At 37.6% G+C, this 26,491-nt stretch overlaps 1 protein-coding gene across 7 annotated transcripts in view; it reads left to right on the forward strand.

The window, feature by feature from the left end:
* Positions 1–26,491, forward strand: part of bend5 (BEN domain containing 5) — a 338,217-nt gene that overhangs the window by 84,788 nt on the left and 226,938 nt on the right. Inside the window, exon 1 of one of the 7 annotated variants that reach the window (XM_058785811.1) lies at positions 7,035–7,307. The exons of the other annotated variants lie outside the window; for them this stretch is intronic. Coding sequence (XP_058641794.1) covers positions 7,266–7,307 — 42 coding nt within the window. The 5' untranslated portion in view covers positions 7,035–7,265. Of the gene's footprint in view, positions 1–7,034; positions 7,308–26,491 lie in introns of those variants that run through there. 7 annotated transcript variants of the gene reach the window in all.

Raw genomic sequence — 26,491 nt, forward strand, 5'->3', positions numbered from 1 at the left:
GACCTGCAGTGTGAACTAAGTCTTAGGGTGACCATACATGCCATTTTTACCGGACGCATCCTGGCCAGGATTTTTTTTGAGTGGCTTCGATGACATCGGTTCCTTATATTTTTGAAATGCTCTCGAGGTACTTTGAATCAAAGCAATATAGAAATCCTGGCCAGGACGTGTCCGGGAAAAATGGCACGTATGGTCACCCTAACATCTATGCTAATTTGTGCAGCGATATAAAAGGCTATAAATAGCATATTTTAACAACAGTAAACGACCAAATTCCACATGTGATCGCAAAAGGAAGTTATTACAAACACTCGATGGTGGTTTGAAGTGAGTTCTGAGTAAAAGTGTACTATTAATCTCATAAATTGTCTTATGAAGCATGATGCTAATACTAGCTCTAATGCACCAGAACAGGTCCAATTCTTCTTCATAATGCATTTTTTCATAATACTTTACTTAAGGTCGCAAGAAAATATTTTGTTGTATTTATTTAGAAATACTTCTGATAATAGTTGGGTAAATGTATACTGGGATTGAAGCGATGTGGCTTGGTAAACGTTTTATTGCCAGTATAAAGGCTGATAATGGCTGAATAAAAATGAAAGAGTAATCGATTGACAGCACTAATATATATATAATATATAATATATTCATTTATTTATATGTATTTTTCATTTATTTACATATTTATTTTGGAATGCAAAGAAAACGACTATTCATAACAAATGATTTGCTGGTTTTCCATTCAATTGTTTAACATTTTTAAGATTATTTCTGAAAATTTGGCAGGAGAAAATGCACAATATTGCTCATTTCCCTCAGTTATGTTATTCACATTATGCATATTATCTCCAGGCAACCTGCCTTAATTGTGTGTCATGGAGAGGCATATTACCTGTAAATGTGCAAAAATGGTGACAATGCATCATCATTTTGGCTAAAAAAAAAAGAGAAAACCTTAATGCACATTTTGATTTGTGGATGAAAATCCACCTCGGCCTCAATCAAGTGTATTAAGGTTTTCTTAAGCACAATTTCAAAATTCACATAAAAAGTAGTTACATGGAGACCCAGCAGGTGACCGCTTAGTGGTTCCAGATTAATTTTTCCATAAATTTTCTCCAAACTTTAGTCCGCAAGTAAATTACACGAAGCAAAAAGTATTTCAGAAAATAAAAATCAGGGGGAAAAAAGACTGGTGTTAGGGATGTGAGGGATTCCATCAATGATTATGAAGAAGATCCTCGGTTTCAAAAAAAAAAAAAAGCCACTCTATCGCAGAATCTAAGTAAGTTGAAACCTATTGTATGTTTTACAGTACATACTATCTGCTGCATTTTTACTTCTTTATCTACAGTATCGTAGCACCCAGCCCTACTGCACAGAGAGCAAGAGATTGAATCAGGAGAGAGAGAGAGAGAGAGAGAGAGAGAAGGAGAAAGAAAGGAAGTGACAGATGGGCGGTTAGGGGTCTCTCTTCATATGTGGATGGCTGTTAGCAGACAGATGCAGGGCAGAAATACACAGAAACAGCAGGCAGGAGGAGAACAGAAGTGATGTTGGCTCATAGAAGAGCAGCTAACACACATCCACTGTGTTTGTGTGTGTGTGTGTATGTTTACTCCATGTAAAGCTTGATAACAGCCTGCACATAAACAGGTGTAAACACAAACAGTGCCACTTAGGACTCATTAGCACGCCGGTCACCTCTCTTGCACGCTATGACAGCGAGGCATGCAGACAAACAAAAGAAACGGAAATGGAAATGTAGCCGTCAGCTTATTCACCATGGAGATAGTAATTTATTATCTTTCTTTATGAATCTGTAAAACTGCAGTGCACAATTTTGTAGCTCTTTCTTCAGTGTCTTTGGTGTCAGATGTATTTATGTAGGAGCTGTGGCCTAGCGTATGTCACATTGATTCAGTTTACACCTGTTAACAGGTGAGTAGGCGGTCCTAATTTAATAAAATATTGTTTTATAAAATATTTAAATAATATATTTACACTATATTTATTTAATCTTACATTTTTTATTATTGTATTGTATGTTATTGTATATACATATGTGTGTATATAGGAGTATAAATATATGAGAATACTTTTTGTACGCAAAGAAAATAAAAATAACGACTTTATTCAACAACTCGTCTCCTCTGTGTCACTGTAGCGCCATTTTGGAGAATATCCGCTGGACGCAAACTGCGTTCGCTGTTCTGTGTCAGCCACAATACGTTATTTGCGTCCAGCGGATATTCTCCAAAATGGCATTACGCTACACAGATGAGACGAATTGTTGAATAAAGTCATTATTTTTATTTTCTTTGCGTACAAAAAGTGTTCTTGTTGCTTCATAAAGTTCAGATTGAACCACTGATGTCAGATGGACAATTTTGACGATGTTTTTCATACTTTTCTGGGGCTTGACTGTTATTTACTCGGCAGTCAATGAGACAGTCACAAACCTCCCGGTTTTCATCCAAAATATCTTAAATTGTGTTCCGAAGACGAATGAAGCTTTTATGGGTTTGGAACGACATGGGGGTAAGTGATTAATGACAAAATTTTCATTTTGGGGTGTAGTGACCCTTTAATTAATTGATTGATTAATCATTGCCCAGCACTAAAATTAATATATAAATATAAATATTTTGAAAATTATTTTTAGGTTTAATTCTATAAAAATACATTAAGACAAATTATATAACTTTTTTTTTTTTCCATTGGCCCAGTTAGCGTGTATGATATTGTAGTGTATCTACAGTATGTTCAAATGATATCAGACATATGATCAGTCAGCTCTCTTTGATCAAAATGAGTACGACAACATTATGTGCAAAATTGTGTGTTCTAGAGATCAAAATAGTGCAGTGCTGACTGTTTTGCTTATGTAAGGCCCTCTCTGTCATGTACTCTTATATTCAGATTGTGTATGTGTGCTTGGGAGTTTACGTGTGTGTCTGTCTCGTCGCAGTGTTTTAGCATGGTCTGCATGTTAAGTGTGCCGGGGTAGGCCGAGTGATCGTTAGTGGCAGCTCGGGGACCGGAGCTGGAATGGAGGCAAAGAGGCCAGGCACTGCTGTGGATGTCAGGCAGACAGGCGGGCACAGACCCCACTCCCTGAGCTGTCTCTCTCACAGCTTCACCACATTCACATCTCCTGGTCTTCAACTGGACAAGACTAACAAACAGATGTAGTTCTTACTAGAGCATGAAGAGATTTACTTGTAGATTTGTCAGTGTTTTAGAAGCAGTTGCGGTGTATTGACACAAACTGTTTAGAAAAATAAGTCTCGTTGAGAAAGAGAGAGCATAGTGGCTGCTGGATGGTGGTGCTGTGGAGTCCTGACACTAGTCAACCTCTCACATCTTCTCATAGCCCTGTTGCTGAGAAACCGTGCCTGTATAGGACCATATGATTCACTTTTCCTCATCTCTTCTGGTATATCCTAAAAGTATTGCGCTTATTCACCTTGGAGTGTTTATTAATTTATGTATAACTTCATGTGCAAATAATTGTCATATTGCCATCCAAACATGTGATACTGCTGTGTTTAACCGTAAAGATATTTAAAATAGATGATACTGATAAGATGGATGTTACATGATTTAAAATTTTTATCTGTTTATTTGCGGTTTTACAAAATAAAACAAAACAAAACAAAACAAAACAAAACAGTGTTGCTTATAAATTGATCTGAGAGACACAATTGTACAATTGAACAAGCTTTGTTTGATTTCAGAGAATATTTTTGATTATACTTTAAGTGTATTACCCCATTGGCACTTTGTTTACTTATCTGTGTATTTATTTTAATTTATTTATGGTTTTGCTTCTGTTAACTGTTTAAAAGTTTGGGTCAATATGTCAATATATTGAGCAGAAGTGACAATAAAGGCATTTACATTGTTAAAAAAAAATACTTTCTATGCATCAAAGGAAAAAACAACAACATTGTTTTCACAAAAATATTAAGAATATTAATAAAAATACTAACATTATAGGTTATGATGATAATAAAATATGTAGTAATATGAAATGTTCTTTAAACATCAAATCTGCGTATTAGAATGATTTCTGAAGACTGGAGTAATGATGCTGAAAATTCAGCTTTGCCATAACAGGAATAGAATATATTTTCAAACATTATAACAGTTGTTTTAAATTGTAATAATATTTCACAATATTATTGTTTTTACTGTGTTACTGTAGTCAGCAAGCATCCTTCTTTCATACTCATTAAAAAATCTTACTGACCCCAAACGTTTGAATGGTAGTGCATATATAAAATGTACTAGATGTTTAGATTTATTGGTAAATTCATTGTTTACAGATTATTACTGGAAAGATACTGTCAAACTTTTTTTGTGTTTAAAATTTTATCTGACATAAATACACATTTATTGCATATGCAGTATTTATTGTCTATGCATCAGGCCCCTGGTCTTGTCTTTTCTCATCTGGACTGATCTGGTCTTTGGTCTCATGCCACCTCTTCATTCCCCCTTTCTTCTTTTCTTTTCATGTTTTTTTTTTTTTGGTCATGTCCAGTTTCATGCTACCTCATCTCTGCTTATCTTGTGCCATCTCTTCTGGTCTGTTCTCGTCTCTCTCCCCTGTACTGGTTCACATATACTGGCATATTGCTTTGCTCTTGCCCTCAGTGCCATGGGGCCTTCGGTGTGCTGTGTGTGTGTGTGTTGTGTTGGCTGCTGTTGGCCCTCTGAATCGCTGGCACGGCCCTCCCTGTTCCAATCTCGCTGCCGTCAAACTCACTTACCACACCAGCTAATAGTACACAATCTGAGCCCGCAGCAAACGCCTGCCCAAGGTACATATCTTTGTGTTTGCAGTCTGTCAGTCACAGAGGCGCCCCACTCACAAACACACACCTGTTATCTCTGTGCCTGGTCGTATGTGGTGGGCAGGCTCGGGGGTTTCGCCCTTGTGCAGTATGGATAGAGAGATAAGAACAGGGCATGTGAATGTGGAAGAAAATAAGAGAAAGTGAGAGAAGAGGGGGAGAAATATGATTTCTGTGGAAATGTAAACAGGGAGACAAAAAAGGGATTTGGGCTGAAAGGAGGAGCTTGTGTCATGTGGACTTTGAGATTTTGGTTTGTTACTGTTGATACATTCTATCTGAAATATGATTTGATTATTTTATATCTGTTTTTGATATCTGGTCTGTAGAATTGCTATTCAACACAACCCCCCAAGCTAAAAATTGCCTTTTTTTTTTTTGCAGGGCACAATTTCAGCAAATATAAATTAGCGATTTTTTTTATTTATCTTGACTATAATAATAATAATAATAATAATAATAATAATAATGAATACATTTGGTATTGTTTAATTGTTTAAAAATATTAAGCAAAATAGTAAATATTACTGATACCAAGTAATATTTCACTGTAACGTAAATCTAGTATATACGAATAATGAGAAAATAAGAAATATTACCATTAGCATACCATTTAATTATTACCAGTATTTCATTGTAAAATAATTATTTAATAATAATAACAATAATAATAATTTATTCTTGTCATTTTTATAATATAAAAATAAAGAGTTCATTTGCAAAAACAGATTAGTCAGTTTTTAAAAATGTTCAAAAATGTTTATTTTTTTGTATTTTATTTTTTTTTATCCTGCATTCCAGTTCATATCAATCAAACTGCAGTTGGGTTGTTTTGATTAAATAATAATAGCTAAAATACAGCTAACTAACACAATAATTATAAAACACAATAAAAACATAACAATAAAAAAAACATGACTTATTAATATGAACAATTATCTGTTTTTGCAAATAAACTCTTCAAATATTAAACAGATTAGGAAATATTACTATTAAAATACTTCACTGTAAAATAAAACATAAAAAAACTTGTTAATAATAATACTATTTTTTATTTTACAGAACAGCTTTAAAATTACAATACCAATATTTACTATGATATTTATTATGGCAGAAAACCACAGGGAGCCCTTTAAACTTCTCTTTTGTTGTCAGTAGCTGATTAATTGTGCAGCCTTATTGGTCTGTAGCAATAAGACAAACAAAACCAGCTTTACTAGCTGTTTTATAATGCTTGACATAATATTGAAAATCCATCGCCATTTAAATATCAATTTATGAGACAGATGGCAAATTTTGTTGTTCATTGTTATTTTGAATGTGTTCAGTGAGCCCATTTTGGGATAACAGATCTTATTAGCACAGAGTAGCTTTTTGTGTTTGTTTAAAATAGTCTGAACCATTCTTCACAGAAACCTGCCTTCTCTCCAATCCTCATTTTAAACTGAGCTCAGCCCGTGTCTGAATTGGGATAGGTCCCACACTCAAACACACACACACACACACACACACACACACACACACACACACACACACACACACACACACACACACACACACACACACACACACAGGCTTTTAGTGCTGCAATGGCATTTGTGCACATCAATAGCTCCCCCTATGGAATCTCTGATAGCTGCTGTTTGCATCTTCATATCCCTCCTCTAAGCTTTTTTCTTCCAGAATGTGTTTTGTAACCTCATATTTCAAGACTTCAGGACATAAACAAAACCTCTGCAAAACACATTTATCAAGCTTTTGTTGTCCGAGTACTGCTCCTCCTCAGGACGGGTCGTTGCGCGTGAACCGTCCATTCTGCGCTTCTCTCATGAATTGTTCAGTGTGTTCTTACGAAAGATCACCTGATCCTCTTCTCCTCCAATGGCCGGACGAGTGTCTGGATGTGTGAATCTCCTTCACAGTTCGCTATCGTTGTCTCTTCGTGAAGCTGAAGGTAGAAGAAGCTCCGCGTGTTCGCGTGAGAGAGAGAGAGAGCGTTGGGTTGGTAGAGTCTCGCTGGTGTTGTTGAAGCTCTCTTGATGAGGCTAACTGAGTTGCCTAAATATAGATTACAGTAATTTACTTTCAAACAACTCATTTTCTGTGTTTGACATGTCCATTAACCCTGGCTAGAAAAATCATTAATTTTTCACCACTGAAGACATTAGTCATTTGAGCGACTTTCATCGCTGTCTGCCGCTCGGACCGAGACGGATGCAGAGATCATGCAGTTCACGTCTGTCCGGCGCACACGTGTCCTCCCACGCACATACACTCACACACGGCCCTCTCCTAAGTAGGGTGGCTTATCGCCGGCTGTATTGTCCCTCACAATGTGAGGTAATTAGGTGTCCTATGCGATGGCTGTCTCTTGCGCTTTCTTTCTGAACGGCGAGAGAAATGGACCTGTCAGTTTTCTGGCACCAGAGAATTCAACAAATGGTAAGCAGTAATGGCTTCCTTTGTGTCCCGGCAAGTCTTTGCATCGACGGAGACGCATAAAAAAAATAAAACGAGCCATTTCTCTTCTCTTTCGCCCACACTCTCCCTCTCTTTTCCCTTTCATTTGTGACTTAAGGACGTACGACACGTTTGTTAGGGGAAGTGTTTCTTTGACTGCCGCTGAAAGAGGCCTTTTAGATAATACCGCAGGTAAAGAATCCCCGAGTTGTAGATGCGACGCAAACATCCTGCCTCCGTACTATTCGCTCTATTAAACGCATTGTGGGAAGGGAAGTCGAAGTAGCGAAGTCACTCCGCAGTGGACTGCGTCCTTTCCAAGGACATCTCCGCAGAGCAGCAGCAAGCAGAAATCCCTCCAGCCTAATCCTACATTACTGACCTGTCAGCATCACATCCACTCCTGACAGCAGGTGCTGAAACACACACACACACACACACACACATTTAATCATGCGCAGGAAGTACACATCTCCCTACCCACATTCTTATGAGCCTGTGAGCTGCGATTGGGTGGAAGGCTGCCTGTAGACCCATTAAACTGGCCTTAAGTGTTTGCTCTAGATGAAGAAAGAGGGTTTGACCACCAAAGGTTTGAATGTGCGTGTATGTGTGTGTAATGGGAGAAGAGGGTCATTGTTAGCTGTCATGCTCTGGTGCTCCGTTTCCTTTACCTGTCAAATCCAGTGAGAACGAGAACGAGAGAGAGAGAGAGAGAGATGGAGAGAGGAAAGAGAGTGACCCTTCAAAAATACACACACTCCTCTGCACTGACGGATGATGACACTAGGTGACTCCGAGCAGGGCATCATACTTATCTGAAAGTCTCAAAAACATCCAGAAATACAAAACTAGTCCACTTGAACGTCCTGAGGCCTCTCGAACCCCTTTTCCACCAAAATGGAGCTGGTGCTCTGCAAGCCGTCGTAAGATATTTAAAATATTTTTTGAAAGAAGTCTCTTATGGACACAAGGGCTGCATTTATTTGATCATAAATACAGTAAAAACAGTAATATTGTGAAATAGTATCACAATTTAAAATAACAGTTTTCTATTTTAATATGTTATGAAATATGAAAATGTACTTTATTATTATGATGGCAAAGCTGAATTTTCCAGAGCCGTTACTCAGAGTCTTGCCAGATTGAGATGCTGTTGATCTCATAACTTAGAACTGCCTTTTTTTTGTGGCCCATTGGTGGGAAAGGGGCACCAGAGACCTTGAAACACACTCTGTCTCTCTCATTCTCCAAATAAAGCCTTTCTTTTTTCTGAGGTAAAACTTTTCACCTTCACGGCACATTCCATCAAAACACCTCCATCCCAAAAGATACGGCTTCTGTGCATAACTGCCGCAGTCTCATTTTCCTTAACGCTACTGATCGCCTCATTTGGCCAATGAGAGCTTTCCCGACCAATAAACCAGCTGTCGTATCTGATAGCTAGTAGATGTACATCTCGCCTGCAGGGCGGGTGGTTTTTGAACCCAGCTGGACACACCACTGCAGATACGGATCTGGCACTGCAAGCTAAATGTGCTCCAAAAAAAGAATGCATTAAGGTCTCGGGTATAAATAACTAATGGATGGAAGAGATGGATTATATTTATCCAGCTCAATACAGCAGGAGTAGATCAGTCTGCCCTGACTCACACACCTAATGATATCTGGCTTCAGCCCATTACGGACCACAGGCAGCCGTCTTATAAAAATACCCAGACATGGTGAGCTCAGACTGGGATAGAGAGAGAAAGCTGCCCCTGTGGCCTGCTGGGGCTCAGGACTGTCTGAGTCAGCTTCTCTGCTGTTCTATGAAAGTCACCTTTCTCCTCCTCACACTAGGAAGGGAAGCAGACTTTGAGAGGAAGAGCGAGTTGGTGTAACATTGGAATAATTGTGCTTTTATGTCGGCCTGTGTAGCAGGACGATTTCCCATGTGGTGTGGCCGTTTAGAAAGGTGAGGATGAGGGTGGCCGTAGCTTGTGTGGGCTGTTTGTTTTCTTTTGCCCCAAATGTGTCTCATTTCATATTGTTGGCTATGAACTGTTTATTTTTTTGAGCATTCCTGGTGCATAATTCATCAGTTAACATTATACCTAAAGAAAAAAAGGCTTTGTCTTTGTAATGTTTCATAAAAATGTAAACATGCTCTACCTCTGAAATGATTTTTCTTTTTGGCTCCCATCACTTATTTTAAGGTTTGCTTTAGGCTACTAAAAGATGACCATAATATAGTTATTATATTGCTGTAATTTTATTATATTTTATTTTTTATTTTATCAGTGTGTATAGTATGAAATAGCAATAAGTTTTAGGAAAAATTATACATTGAGATGAGATGGTCTGTCCCACATGACACTTATTTATTTTATTATTTCTTTTTGCAGTCTTTACAATGCACTCATAGTTTTTGTACTTTATGTACAGAACTTGACTTCAGTTTGCTCTGGTTTGAATATGACTGACAAGAATACTTTATAGTTTTTTATTTTATTTTATTTTAGAATTAGGCTACTAACCATAAAATACAGTTAAAACTGTCATTTGTGACCCTGGACCACAAAACCAGACAAAAATACACTGTATGGGTCAAAATTATAGATTTTTCTTTTATGCCAAAAATCATTAGAATATTAAGTAAAGATCATATTCCATGAAGATATTTTGTAAATTTACTACTGTAAATATATCAAAACGTAATTTTTGATTAGTAATATGCATTGCTAATAATTCATTTGGACAACTTTAAAGGCGATTTTCTCAATATTTTGATTTTTTTTTGCACCCTCAGACTCCATATTTTCAAATAGTTGTATCTCGGCCAAATATTATACAAATAGCTTATTTATTCACATTTCAGATGATGTATAAATCTCAATTTCTAAAAATTGACACTTAAGACTGGTTTTGTGGTCCAGGGTCACATTTTATTTCAATAATTTTAATTCATATTTCTTATTTTATTGCATTTTTTTTCTTTTTTTTAGAATCTCATGTTTTTCTTGAAGATAAATCATAGAATATCATGTTTCTCTTGAAAATACGTCACATTGCAGAAGTGCACTGGTTTGAGAATTACGTTTCATGTTGATATAAAGAGAGACATGCAAACACCTCATGTGTGAGTCCGCCCATATATATGACACTTATTTATTTCATTATTTCTTCATGTATTCTTCAAGTCTGCACTCATATATTCAGAACTCAACTCCAACTCTGGTTTGAATGTGACTGATAAGAATACTTTATTCTGAGAGTCAACACTTTTCGCTATAATCCCTTGACAAAGCTTTGACATCTCTGCAAGATGTTCTTCACTTAAATTGTAACACTAAATTATGTGTTTTGTGCGCACAGGGCAGTTGACTCTGTAAAGTCGTTTTAATCAAGACTTCATAGAGACATGATTTGAGTCCCTGCCGCTTGAAAGATATGAAAGTCTGCAGCCCTACCATTCTCTCTCTCTGTGTCTCACGCTTCTGTGCATTCTCTCTCTGATTGCCATAAGAATGACTGTGATTGGATTGTCACTGATTAAAATGGTGTTGAATTGCAAAAGTAAGAGTCCCACAGAACAAAGCACATTCTTGCATGTGTCTGAAATAGGTGTTATGTGCTATTTACAGATCAAGAATACTTCTTCCTACTACAGTCACACAAGTAGACTTTTACCATTGTCTTTCACTACAAATTACAGCAGGCAGACAGTAGGTCATTTTGGGCCAACAGAAGAAAAAAAAAAAAGAGGTTGAATTGGTAATTGTTGCTTTATATAGTAAAACATAAATAAATACAATTACATTTGAATGAACTCTCATACCCTCTTACCATAATAATGCAGAACATATTAGCTTTTAACCTTAAAATCTGAAAACCTAGAACTGATTGGACAAAAATGCAAGATGAGTCGTCAATATGTAGTCCATGATGCCAGAAAACAGAAAGTCTGTACATTTTTAATGTGTGTAGCTTCTAAAGGTTAATCTAAACCAGATTTAGATTTTATAGGGCTGTCAAGTGTATTTAAATAACTTCATTAAGACAGTCTTCTTTCTTGCAAAATCTGTCAGAGGGGTTCTTTGCTGTATTCACATCAGAGCAGATATGAACAAGTGTTCAGTGTGTGGCTTCATGAATCTGATTTACTAAATGAGATTGTTGCTACTCTTGCATTAGTAAATGAATTGCTGCAGCTGCTGAAATTCCTCTGATGATAAATTCTCTCCGTTCTCTCTTTGTCAGTGGGAAATACACTGCTTATATTTTCAATCTGACAGCAACCTTGATGAGATGTCCTCGATGATAGTCCGAGAGCAGATTGTAATCTACATGTGCATGTATCTTTGACTTTTTGCTTGCTCCTGTGCATGATGTTGCACACTCAGAGCCAAAAAAACATATATCAAGGTCAAAAAAGTGTTGTGAACCATATAGTCCATTGACCAGAGAACCTGTTGTTTGTTAAAGAAAGGACATGGTCCACATTGGCAGCTTACAGTCAGTACTGTATGTGCTCAATGTTAATGTGAGTTCTAGAACATCACTCTTTTTCTGTTTTTCCTCTTCAGGGAAGCTAACTTGACTTTGTCCCCATGGCTTCTTTTGAAGGTGTTTTCATTTAATCTTTTCCGTAAAAAGATTTTGGCCTGAGGTCACAGATCACATCAGGGTTGTTTTCCGACTCACTGACCATTTAATCAAGCTAAAGTCCATTGCCGCGGCCCCCCTCGCTCTCCGCTTTTGTTCGCCCCTCTCAAAGGTGAAGTCGCTCTTCTCGAAACACACCTCGTGGTCTCGTTTCACACTGCTCTTCAGCTCCATTGACCAATGGATCACCTTGACCCAAACTCTGGAGAACTCTTGGAACAGAAGCTTGTATCTCTTCCACCCTCTCGGATTTGAGTGAGCTGGCTGGAAGATGTTTCTTTTTATCAGATGTACCAAATCTCTAGAAATTGTGTTTTCTATTTTTCCATTTACTTTGAATGAGGCCTTTTGAGATGCAGGAGTGTTCACTCTTAATGGCTGGTGCTACGCAAAGTACTTTTCATTCTCTATTTCCTTAGTAAACCATCTATGCATATTTGAGAAGCACTAAAGAAATGGGAAGCATTTTCTCCTCCCTTTTAAATGTTAATAAGTCTGTTTATTTTGCGATTCTAATCAGGGCTGTCAATGTGGTCTGTGAATTTCAGTGGCACTTCAATCCTAACTGTGCACGATTATGTGGTTAGTGGCTGTTTAATTATTTTCATTTGGCATTGTTCTTCAGATCTGCAACCCACTTTGGGTGGTGAAACACTGAGTATATGTGAATAAATATGTTCATCCAGTTCTTTGAAGCTTCCATTCATGCATGCTTTGATCACTGTACAACATCACAGTCAAACAAGTTCATTTCACTTAAATATTACTGAAGGTTCATTGCACTTAATAGAAAACAGTTATGTGAAGAGATGAAGCAGACTAATTTAAGGTTTTTCATTTTAATTGTTTTAATCAATACAGTGACATACTAAGTAATAAGTACAATAAGTTCATAGTATTGCTAACTATTGGTTTCTAAACTTAAATGGACTGAGGCAACTGGCTTTCTCAAAAGGAGGAAATGAGTTATCCAAACTGTACCGTTAGCTTATTCTCTAACAGAACATTCATAGTTTCATAACTTTTCCCAGCATTAATAAAGTTTCCTCAGGTGAGGCTGGGTTTAAATTAGCCCAGGTCCCCATCAGAGCATTAACAGCATTGAGAGATAATGGCGAGACCAATTCTGCATGGACGCTATAGGGAAATGTATGCAGGGGGAATTTGAAGACATATTACCCGCAACCTTGAAAACAGTAAGCTACATTTACAATTAAATAGGTTTTTGGAGAAGAGAAGAGAAGAGAATAGAAAAAAAACAAAAAAAACACCAGACCTTGAAATGCTAACGTAAATTGATGTGATTTATTTTCCTAATGTATTTATGATTTTATCTGGCTCATTTAATTAAGTATTGAATTTACGAATCAAGTGTGGAATTGCAAGCTACTTTGGATGCTGCAATTGGATGGCTATGAAATGCAAAGTCTAAATAAGATGCCACAGTGGAATGTGTTGCTAAAGAAAAGCACTTGCCAGTTTACTCAGGTAAACAATGGAACCGCAGCTCCTGAATTGACATTAAGAAAAGCAATATCCTGATTATCTTTAAATTTAGATTTAAAGCGAGATGCATATTATACGGTGGTTTTATTTCTTTTCAGATGAAAACACATTGAAAAAGGTACAAGTACAGTAGTTTAAGCATGTGTTTCTTAACTTGGACTACAAGATACAAAGCAAAGATCATGTATCAGTGGAACATTCTGGAAAATGGAATACTGTTCTGTACTGTTCACACTCATTCTAGATTTAAATTCAGATCCTAAAGCGATATTCCAGGTTTGGTACAGGTTAAGCTCAGTCAGGCATAATGTTGATTACCACAAACATAAATTTGCATTTTTTGTAAACATGTTAACATTCAAATAAAATACATGTGATTTTAATCTTATAGCCACAAGATGTAAACAATATGCATATCATGATTGTACTGTGAAAAAATCACTAACCTTTTCTGTGTGAAGTTATATTAAACTTTTACAACAGACTTTTACAACAAAACCCTAAAACAACTTTAAATATGACATGGACTGCTTTTTGAAATTCATAAATTAAGTTTTAAAAAATGTTAAGCTTTACATTTCTGCTTTTAAAACCTATCAAAATTGGCCCCATTTACTTCCACTGTATAAGTGCCTCAACCTTGATTTTTATAATTATTTTTGTTCAAATCAACATTATGCCATTGTCAAGTGAACTTAACTTGTGTTGAAACCAGAATATTTCTTTAATAAAGCCAAATCCTAGATGATCTGCAAAAACTCCAATACAATGTTCCAATCCAAACTAACAGAAAATGATTGAATACATGCATGCACTCAGCACATACTGGTGTGTGTGTGTGTGTGTGTGTGTGTGGGTCAGCAGTTATAATTCAGGACTATAGGTACTTATACAGGCAGTATGAAGGAAATGAGCAGTCAGCTGTGCTCTAATCCCTTTTAGGCTGATATTGAATGATTCCCATCATATAAATCTGATCCTACAAACTCAGCCTCAACACCCCCGGGTTCCTTTCACTTCCGATACTGACATCTCACCTTCCTGATGCTAGACATGGCAAAATCTTCAGTACGCCTCCAGTTTAGAGTCAGATGCAGTTTGACAATGTAAATCTTTCAATAAATAAATCAACAAATAAACATTTTCTCTCTCAGCACATTAAGGTGATAGTCCTTGGCACCAAAAAGCATATTTTTTTCATGGCTGGTGATGATTGAATGTTTGCAGCTGTATTTAGAGGCAGTACATTTCCCATCCGTCCTCTTTAGCAGTCAGAGAGACGTTTGTGCTGGTGGTTCTTTCTCTTTGGCGCTGTTCTGATGACAGCTACACTTAGCGATGGCTCTGATTATGGCCATGACTGGCACACCTTCTCCAGTCACTATGGCAACTCACACATCAGCATTCCTTTTGATAATGCCCATTGTTTTTCTTTTTCATTTTTCCTTTTCTTTCTTTTCGTTTTCCCCGTTATTCTTTTCTTTTCTTCTTATCATTTATTTTCTCCAAGCCATACTTTTCTCCAAGAGTACATACTAATGTTCTTCCTGTTTTATCAGGTCTGCAGCAAGTTTTAGATTAATTAATCTAATTTGACCTCCTGAAATAATATTCAGTCGATCATCTTTATGGGTTTTCCTCTGCATTTCTTTTTTCTTGCTCTTTCTCTCTTTCTGTCTCTCACACACACACACACATACATATACACAGTAGTAGTTCATGCTAGGACAGAATCATTTCCAATCTCACAAACCAGTGTGTCATGAACATGAAAAAGTATTTGTTTTAACATTTGCTAGTCTTATAGTTTATATGCTTGATATTGTATGTATAGTACAAATAATATTGTACTTTCAGAAACCTTTATATGCAGTACAGCGCTGAGATACTGTATATAAAGGCTTGTGTTCGAGTCTAATAGATAACAAATACGGCATTTCTCTGTATGAAGTCTCTATAATATAGAAATTGCTGATACTGTAATCATCCACCCTTTGATTGAATTGACCATCTCTAACTTTGTGCTCGGAGCAGGCTGGATGAAACACTAGTCTGTAAGCTAAAGACATTACTGTGTGTTTCTCTTGCTTATCCCAGCTCTCATCTCTGACCTTCCCTGCAGCGTGTGTTAGCAAGACACCATTAGAGATCCCATGTGCAACTCTTACTGTAGTAATATGATGAAGGTAATCCAACCTCGGGCCTGCCTTTCCTTTTATAGATAAATCAATATTAGACTCTAACATTGAATTTGTTCTTGTGTAAATGTGAAGCTCTCAAGGCAGTCTGCTCACAGTCATTTTTGAGAATGTTCCTACTCAATTAACTAATAGACTCAAATAAGGTTGAATATGAGTATGTAGGGTCCAAATTGAGCTGTCACACCTGTCAGTGGCAGGTCAAATGAGACTTGCCAGCCATACATATTTCCATGACTTTGCCACGACTCCTCTAGTTGTTTGTGAATACTGGATAGAAGTTGTTTTTTTTGTTGTTGTAGCAAATGCACTTTGAATTTTGTTGATTTCCTTGACTTTTGTTCTTGGAAATCACATCCACTACCATATTTTCATCTTGATTTTTTGTTTAGATTTTTAATGTTTAATTATAGGTTGTTCAATTGCTAGCATTTTGTTGTATTTCACACTGGTACCTGGCTGTTAAACTGTAAAACAAACAATTGGGATGTTTTAAGAGATCCAGTGCTTCATTCTTGCTCCTTAGACTTATGCTTTGTAGTTAAAGAACAGCTTTTAGCCATTCTAAAGTATTTCATTTAAACAAAGCCCTCAAATAGCAGTATGCAGACTTTAAATCTCTCGGTCCCCTGCTGTTTGCCAAGCATTCAATTCCTCCAGAAATGAGAACAGCCCATGCAGAACTGATGCTCTGCTTAGAATTTCTGCATCATATGATATTTCCATGAACGTTCTTTAGTATAACTGCAAAACTCTAAGCCTCTCCTTACAGATCACATGCCGAGAGATGTAAATATTCTCATATAAGTATATTTTGGCTCAAAGAAAGGGTGATTTCCATACAATTCCTTGCATGTTTTGCATATATTGATTTTGTTTTGCATGAATCAATAGCAGGCGTGGTGTTTTCCACGCTTATCAGCGTTTAATCGCTCAAGTCCGGGAAACGCCATTGTTTTTGGTTCCGTGTGACTTTCCAAAGGTTAGCCTGCACATTAACGCTCTCATGCATTCAGCAAACAGAGCGGCCATGCCCGTCGCACCTGGCGTGATGCATTGCCACGCGGAAGTGCTACGAAAAGCCATCGAATACTCCTCCGCATTTTCCAGGTGTCGGAGGCGAGCTTATTATCCATTTTCACATCCATTTTCACGTCTTCCTCCCTCGCTCTCCTCTGTCTTGGTTTGTATGTCTGTCAGAGACACCAGATGCCCCTGAATGGGGTTTTTCTTAGCTCTTGTTTTCATCCCAAGCAGATACTGGCCTGCGAGCCTGATAGCAGCCACCATAATAAACTATGTGCTATGTGAAACACAGGCCCCGGCAGGCAAGCAGCCAGACGTGCAATGTGCAGGAAGATGAGTGTCGCCCGCCCGCCCGCCCGCTCTTTTTCTCTCTCTCCCTCCCCAGGTCTGGAAGATTGCTTTTATACAGCCCCTCAATCAAAAACTCACACTGCCAAGCTGTACTGCAGCCACAGATGGGGGTAGAGCTCACCTCACATCTACAAAACGCTCTCCCCGGTGGAGCCGAGGGGAGGACGAGGGAGGGGTTAAAGACAAGCAGGCGAGAAGGGGAGAAATAAGCGAGTCAGTTCAGCGCTGATTAATTAATAAGGTCGTTAGCTGAGGGGTGAGACGGTTAGACGCAGCAGATTGATATTCCACAGAGATGGCGTGCCACTCGCGCTCAGGCTCTCTCCATCACCGCTGCTGATCCGGCAGGGCCGAGGGGTCGCTGTACCCCTGGGAACGTTCCGAATTAAAAACACTGACCTGTGACATCACTTCCTGCCGACGCAGCAGTGCTGTCGGGGGCCGTTAGAAGTTTTCGGGCTCTTGACGCTGTTCTTTTTTTCCTCGGTGTTATTTAGAGCGGTTGTGGCGTTTCTGAAGTCAACGGAAGTGAGTAACAATGTTGTGCCATTATTTACCTCCTCCGCAACCACATCTCACTCTCCCTCCCTCAGTCTATCTCCCCACGATGCCTCGGCCTCTAGAGGGTCAGAGGCAATAACACAGGCCCACTTCAATTTTCTCATTTCAGCTGGCATTGATGGGCCAGCAGCTGCAGGACAGAAGGCTAAATCTATCAACCTCCACTACAGAACGGCGGGGGTCAAAAGTCACCGTCCGTACGATTGCAGGAAACCCCTCCGTTCACGCAAACAAACGCCGGATTTATGCACTCTTATTTATTTGCCCTTTTCTCCTTAAAATCTGCATATTCATTTGGACGTTAGAAGGATGAGAGAATACCTGCTGATAGTAACAGTGTGAACTGTCCCGGAGAGCGGTATTCATAGCCTCTGTCTCACCTCCAACACATAAACAATCACACACACACACACACACACATTCTGCTGTAATATTTATCTCTGTGACTCATTCTCCGGCCGGTGGGGGATTTTGGCACCATGTCAGCTCTGACCAGGGGGCTGTATTGTAATTATAGCAGATTGAGAAAAAAACTGAATAACATATTGACTCTCGCAAGCCTGTGGTAAATTTTTGTGTGTGCGTGATTGCAGAAAACCTCAGTACAGTGGCAGACTTGAGGGAGAAAAAGAGAAAAAAAGAAAGAAGAAGAAAAAAACGCTTGACCTTATCATCCTGTAAAAGACCAACACGCACTGAAGCCAGCTCCACATTTGCCCTCCCAGCTGCCCATCTGCCACCCTCTCATACGATTGGCTGCTGGCCCAGAGGAGGCGGGCACTTAAAGAGGCAATGGTATCAGAATGAGAGTTTTGTGACTTTTAGTACTTTTAAATCTGTTAAAATTCACTTTCACCAGATCAGGATTTTTATCCAATCAAATCCTTCTATAAAGAGAATGGCTGCATCCAAAATCGCATACTTCCCTACCAAAACAGTTTATGAAAAATTGACAGTTGTCTGAATTGACAGTACTCACAAAACAGTAGGACAAAAGTACCGGATGACTTCCAGTGAGATTCCGAAGTGTGCATCTGATGGACACTTGACAATAACATGAAGCCGTGAGAGAGGATTTGTGAATGGCAGTGAAGCAATCCTGTAGGTCACATGACAGTGACAATAACAATATGGTGAATGTAACGTATCAGGATTGCATTCATACCACACACATTTATACAACATTGAACATGCTTCTCAACATTTTTTGAACATTTATGGGATATGTTCTGAATAGCATAACACCATACTACTCTTACTATCGCTAAAATATATAGTATGCATGTTATACATAGTATGCAAATGTTCTGTATGTTTAGAATATCGGTCTAAATTCCTGTATATCAATGCAGCACAGAAAACTACACAATTTTTATAAAGTTTAATGTTTAAAAAGCAATTCAGAGTCTGTGGGTCAGGAATGTTCTCAGCGATTCACCCGCAGGTCAGCTGAGGTTTCCTGTTTGTTGGAACATCAGGCATCAACTCTGTCAGTTTTTTACCCTCCATTTTCTCTCTCTCTCTCTCTCTCTGTTTTTTCCCCTCTCCTTCCATTTCTCTTTTTGTCTGTGCAGTGCTGCCCCAATGGACCGCTCCACTGACAGAGAGTGGACGCAGTGAGAGAGAAGCTAAAAATAACTTCAAAAAGCAGTTAGCTTCAACATCCTAGCCCAAGTGTGTATTTCCCGTAAAATGTGTGTGTTTGTACAGAGCCTTTTGTGATGGTGTTCTCACTCCGGTCTAAATTTGCTCATCGTGCTGCTGGCATGTTGGTAATCACGCCCCGTCTCGTCCTGTGGCGTAAAAATAGACAAACAAACACAATATAAATAAATTAAAAAAAATCTAACAAGGCACCAGCACGAGAACATTACACCTCCATGGAAAGTTGCAGTTTTTTTTAGCGGAATTCATTTGAATTTGATGAGCCATGAAATATGAATGGAAAACATGAACATATCTGATTAACCTGGGGTAGACCGCATGCCTGTGCGATGACAGAAAGGCGAGAGATCATGGTGAGAGGTCACAGCACAGGCCTCTCCATGGCTTTTAGATGGTGAAATTGCCCTTTGTGCTGATCTTCAACAAACACTTAAGGTTTAACCCAAATCTTCATATTAACCATCATAAGACAAACCACACAAATGGTCTCAGATGTGCAGCAAAAGGGCAACCCCTGCCAACAGCCATTTCTCTCGCCCAGCTCTTCTAAAGTCTAAGGTCACTCTCACAGGCTCACTACAGTCGATTGGATGGCAATTTGAATAACATTTGCATATCATTACAACATGTGACACATGCCTGTTTGGAGGAATTTACAACTGTTGGAAGCCTAGCCCAATTTACAACACTAGAAATATTTTATAAAAAGATTTAATTTAATCTGAATTGCAAAAGTTTGTGGTTGATATTTTTGAAATCTTATGGTCTCTTAAACTCACCAAAGCTGCATTTAAATAAAAAAATAAATAATAATAATAATAAAAATACAGTAAAAACTGGGATATTGTCAAATATTATTACAATTCAAAATAATTGTTTTCTATTTTAATATATTTTAAATATATTAATGGAATTTATTTTTGATGGCAACGCTGAATTTTCAGTAGCCATTACTCTATTCTTCAGTGTCACGTGATCATTCAGAAATGTATTTGAAATATAAATCTTTTAAAAAAAAATGTATTTATGTAAAATTATATATGTATTTAGTGTGTCCTTGATATCTGTCTATCTGTCTATCTATCTGTCTATCAACCTATAAACAGTAGGAGATCACTTAATATTATATATATATAAATTCATTACTGACCCCAAGAATAGAATCTGATTCATGAACAAATGAATCTCATGGTTTGATTCTTTTAATGAATCATTCCAAAAAGAATCAGTAACTTGAATCAGTCTAACTGAATGTCTGGCTTATTTATTTGTCTTGATGTTTATATGACACTTAGTAACTAATGAGTTTTATTCTATGATGTATTATTTTTGAAAATGATATAATCTTGGTTAGTGTGCCATTAGAGCCAGTAATGGGTGGCCGACCTTGCGGCAAGAGAAAACAGGAGTTTGGTTGTGCCAGTGGTTTGTATTGTTTATTTTTTATTGTTTGTTTTTATTGTAAGCATATTAATCTTTAAACTCTTCATTCTCCTTGCCTTTTCACCGTAGGGCCATGTAAATGTATCATGGAGTATATTTAAACAGGGTGCCCTCTGAAATCCCCCCAATTAGAGAGGTCTGGAACAATAATGCTAGCGCTTAATTGCATTAACATAATGCCTCCTAACGATCATTACACTCACCAAAATAGTTGTGATAATAAAGCCATTACTATTTTGAGAGCACAATTAGCCTACGGTGCCACCCTTTGTGATGTTATAATTGCGACATTTAGACGTGCGCGCATTCTGTTCCTCATCCTGTTGGGAGGAGAGGACGGGAGGCGGAACGCTTGTCATAGACCGCGGCAATTTACGTCCTCGTCTGAGACAGACGTGTCACCTGAATTCCGCCGTACTACCCGGCAGCGACGCGAGCTGATTGGTTGCATAGATGGACGGCGTTCTCCAAATCTGTCAGAGGTGAAAGAAATGGCTTAAGATAATAGAGTTAGATGGATAGATAGAAGGGAAAAGGAAGACATGGAGAGAGTGCTGGCGAGATATAGGGAAGGATAGAAATGGAGAAAGAGATTGGTTTTCATGCCTGGTAGTCAGCAGCTCTGTAAATCTCCCAGGACTGAAGAGGGGGAGAGCAGAAGGTTGATAGTCATCCATCACTTTTGACAATTCCACCTCTCTGTCGCCACTTACTTGACGGAAGACCCCGAGCGAACGGGAGAGAGAGCAACAGAGTGTCTTTTTATAGAGGAGGATGGCAACACTGTTCCATTTTGTTTATGTATTTGTCTGATCCTGAGTGAGAGATTGTGGCACTACAGTTCAGTTTTGTGCTTGGAAGCGGATGCCGAGTGGCCTGGCATCCGTAATATGTACAGTAGGGACATAATCTGGAGACAAACGTTCACGCAAAGTGAAAATTCTGTTATTTATTCACCTCTGTTGACTTTATTTCTTCATGGTAACTGCCGTTTCAAACTAAATTTCCAAGCTTTTTTCTATTCATTTAAAGTGAATGGTGACAACGGATGTCAAGTGTGATTTTCTTAACTTTCAGTCTATTCCTCAAACAAAGGTGTCGAATGACTTCAGAACACTTGATTTATATTGCACAAGTACTTCTGTGAAGCTTTTATGGTGTTTTGTCCTATTTTTTGATCTTGACAGACCCTGATCCCCATCTGCTTTCATGAGGGTGTAAAAGACACTTAATATTCAGTAATATATTCAGTTTGACTGCACTGGCACCATCGGATGAGAACAAAACTGAATTAAACTGGATGATGACACTTCAGAGAATCGAATTTGTTTCATTATTAATTAATTTTGCTAAATCAACACTGTTATTGAACAGAATTGAATCAGCATGGAACTGATTCGAGCTGAATAACAACACCATGGTCTTCTGTAGAGCTGGTTATAGCAGAATTTCATAATTGATGATTTTTACGCGTTTATTGAACTGAACTGACTTAAGATGATTAATGACACCATTGTCTTTGTAGAGCAGCTTTGCAGCAGATTTGGATTTGTCTCACATTTGAAGAAGTTTGCATAATTTATTTGATGTTCCTGTTCAGTACTATGAAGCTGCTTTGAAACGATCTGAATTGTATGAAGCTCTATAGAAATAAAGGTGACTTGACTTTTAATATGGTGTTCTACAGATGAAGCATCATCATACAGGTTTGAAAATGATCTAAGGGTGGGTAAATGATGGTAGAATTGTGATTTTGGGGTTAACTATCCCTTTTAAGTTATGTCAGAATGGACAGTGAGATCATGAACCATGAGACATCAAAATTAACTAATGCAATAAGAGAAGAAAGGATGTAAAAGTCCATTTAGTTTGACCGATCCATGCATTACAATACGTTTTGACTTCAATTCTGTTAATAATGGGTAATGTAAGTTGACGTAGACACACAAGAACATTGATTTATTGCATGCACAGTAGCGTGACTCGCACATATAAGCTACCGGCATAGGGTTAAGTATTACAAACACGTATACAAAGGTCTTTCCCTCATAGCTGCGCACGGAGCCATCAGTAGGTTAATGGAATGCTTTTAAAGCTCTCCGAGCACCATTGTGTGAGTGACTGTGACCTTTTGCATTGTGTCGTCTGTGTTTTGCTGGACCGTCAGTCAAAGGCGATGGAGAGACCTAATTAAACATGTTAGAATCACGTGTTGCTGCCACACAATGGAGCGGTAGATTGTGATTGCCTTTTCACTGAATACAGCAAAAGCGCCCACTTCCTGGTTTTCCAGTGGAATTAAATAATCCTGCACAAAAGGCTCTGAATGCCTGAACCAAACAAAAGGTCTACATGCCTGCTGCTTCAGAAATGCCTGCCGGAGTTTTCTGTTATCTGATATCACAGTTATTGAATACATCCCTTTTTAAGAAGGAAATTAAAAGCTGACGTTAAATTGCAGCTCGACACGCTCGCAGTTAGTCAATATGTGAAATTCCTTTCTTTTTCTCAAAAACGTGTTTGTGCTAAATCTGAGCTTTGAGGACAGGTACTGGCCTTGTCATCATCTTTCTGGAGCCCAGGTGTAACAAACCCTTTAAGAAAGTTAAGTCTGAGAATATCGCTATGGACCTGGTCATTTCAATTCATGGCATTCCTGTGATGGATTGTTTATAGTTTACAGGAAGAGTTCACCATGAAAATATGAATTCTGTCCTCCTCATTTATTCAGCTATGTTGTTCCAAACTCTTATGATTTCGTTTCTTTTGTGAAACACAGATATTTTGCGGATATTTTGTTTTGCAGAAAAGATGTCAAGCTCTTTTGATGTAATCTGTAATCTTTTGAAATGATCACACTAAAGAAGACTGCCACGTGGGGCAGGACAGTGGAAATGTCACCTTTTCAAAAATGCATCGGAAAATATGTTGTAAGATTTAATTTTAAACAATTTTCACTCAGAAATGGCTAGTAAATTTCAGTAACACATTGAATTAAACACAAAATTTTGAAGTAGAATGACTGAAATAGTATTTTCTTGTAAAACATGCTTCAGTATGCTTTGTTTTTACAATGTTGAATAATCAACGTGAATGTTGAATTTTACAGTGTAGAATTAAAGCCAAAACAGCTTTATTCTTCCTCTTTTTCTGCTGCTGCTGCTTCTTCTGTTTTTTCTTATTCTGCTTCTGAAATTCTTGACTTAGATCTCAGATTCAGTTGGTGTACCTGAAAAAAATGGGCTTCAAAATTTGTAGACATTTTATTTAAGGAAGGAGGATTTTGGGACCATTTAGAATGAAATACCTTTTTGTGTGTGTGAATTATTATATACTCTGTGAAATAATTCTGGACACTTATTTTTTTATTTTAAATAACTAGAATTATTCATTTAATATGATCATTTAATCTGACATGCATAGCAAGTTGATCATACTGGTTACATACAAAGCAAAGTTAAATTTTCATTTTCCGTTCCAATTTTGTTGAGTAAAAATGCATTTTAATCTTCAACTGAATTCCCAGTGAACTTATGTTTTAACTTTTATGATATTTTAATGAAGAGAGTTGAAATGTGATGCCATTTACAGTTAGTTAATATGGCTCAGTGTACTCTGTATTTAACCCCTGTCACTATACAGTATGCACTTTTATATGCCCCACTGCATTCTGCATTATTCAGTGTCATTAAGCTAATATATCTACATTGAACTTTCTTAGTAAGAACATGACTTACAGAGGACAAAGTACATTATTTATGTCTCCCTCCATTTAGACAAGTCTCTTAAATATTTCAGCAGTGTTTTCCCCAGAGCAGGACTCTGCAGATCGATCAGTATCAAAAGACACCGTTTGCCCCCAAACACTGTTTGACATCCAGCTATTTCTGTTCAGGAGCCCTGGGTAGGTCATTGCTTGTTGGCAGTCTTTTTCTCGTTCACTTTTCTGCTGGTTTCTAATTCTCTGTCTCTTAACAGAGTGTAAATCATTAGTTCACTTGTGCAGCTCAGAGCAGCTTGTTGTTGAGATGTTGGAGAACTTCGCCTTTGGAGCAGGTGTGTGTGACTCATGTAAATAAGAGGATTCTTCTTTAATCCCTGAATCAGGTTTTAATGAGATCTTTACTACAGCTATGCAGCCACTAACTATATAACAACAGCAGCTGTTAACATAAATTATATGATTGCTATTGTACTATGGTGCCACAAAAGTGCAGTATTATTTTAATTATTAATTGCAGTCTGCAAGGATGCATAGAATGTTTTCCTCTAACTTTTCTTTCTTCCTCTACATCTTTTTTGCATGCAAATTATAGATATGTTTTCTACATTCATTTAGTGCATTTCAATTTCAATTTAAAATAAGTGTTTTCTATTTGAATATATTTTAAAATTTAATTTATTCCTGTAATGGCAAAGCAAAATTTTCAGCAGCCATTACTGTAGTCTTCAGTGTCACATGATTCTTCGGAAGTCATGTTAATATGCCGATTTGGTGCTTAATTAATTAATTAATTAATTTATTTATTTTTAGAATTACCAATATTGAAAACCGTTATGCTGCTTAATGTTTTTGTGGAAACTTTGATAAATAGAAAGTTCAAAACAACATTTATTTGAAATAGAATGTCTTTACTGTCACTTTTAATCAATTTAATTCACGTGTGCTAAATAAAAGTATTAATTTCTTTCCAAAAAAAAAAAAAATCTTAATGACCCTAAACTTTGAGCGGTAGTATACTCTATGTAAATGTTTTATCATGTAAATAAATTAGTATTAGCATATGAATATATAATGCTGGTACTAATGTATATATGTCATAAATATATATTTGTAATATAAATATATAATAAAAATATTGTCTGTTACGTAGCTTCGTTGTAGTTTTTTGTTCATAGTGAACTACATTTAAATGTCGATCAGACGGTTTCTTCCAGCCTTAATGGGAGAAACTGCCAGAATAAACATCAAAGTGGACCATACTTTAAGTCAAAAATCAGGCTCCATGACATGAGACACCATGCGAGTGTGAATATGTGTCAGTGTAAAGAGCACTGAAAGAACTTGACATGCCTGATGGAAATGACATCTCAGGCAGGCTGGATGGTAATGTGTTCCTGTCTCTCTATCAGTAATTAAATGTACCGTTCTCACAGTTCCTCCATGACCAGCTCTGCACTGAGCTGTGCTGCTTTGGGAACCAACTCCAAATTACTCCTCAGTGTAGATACATTGGCTTAACTAGCGCAAGGGAGCCCACCAGTGACTTACAGTATGTATGTGTGCATTTTCTCTCTTTCTTTCTTACATAAAGCTCTTAATGAGCCTGAGATGAGATGTGCGTCCAATTTAACCCACAGCCCTCCCTTCTTCTGAGTAACTCCCCTGTTGACTGTGATGAAGACGCTGTAGCAAATGATGACAGAGAGAGAAGCTTCTCATAGTACTAAGAATATAAGTGGCGAAGAGATATGAACGATACAAATCAATTCTGACAACGTCAGCTAAAGGAGTCACCTTTAAACTTCACAGTAGCATACAGCTTTGTTCTCTTTGCATGAGCCTCATGGAAAAACACCCTCAAAAATGGTGTGAGTGAAGTGAAAAAGTGAGATAAAATGTTGAAAGATAAAGTGTTTGAATCTGGCTTGCAACATATCCCCAATCCTTTCTCTCTTGTTTTTTACTCCCCTTTAAACCTTTATTTTGTTGGCTGTATTTAGCATTGTTTTTTTCCTTGCTGTCACGTGACCCAGAACAGACCTGTG

Source organism: Onychostoma macrolepis, chromosome 08, assembly GCF_012432095.1.
Source record: "Onychostoma macrolepis isolate SWU-2019 chromosome 08, ASM1243209v1, whole genome shotgun sequence".
Lineage (NCBI taxonomy): Eukaryota > Metazoa > Chordata > Actinopteri > Cypriniformes > Cyprinidae > Onychostoma > Onychostoma macrolepis.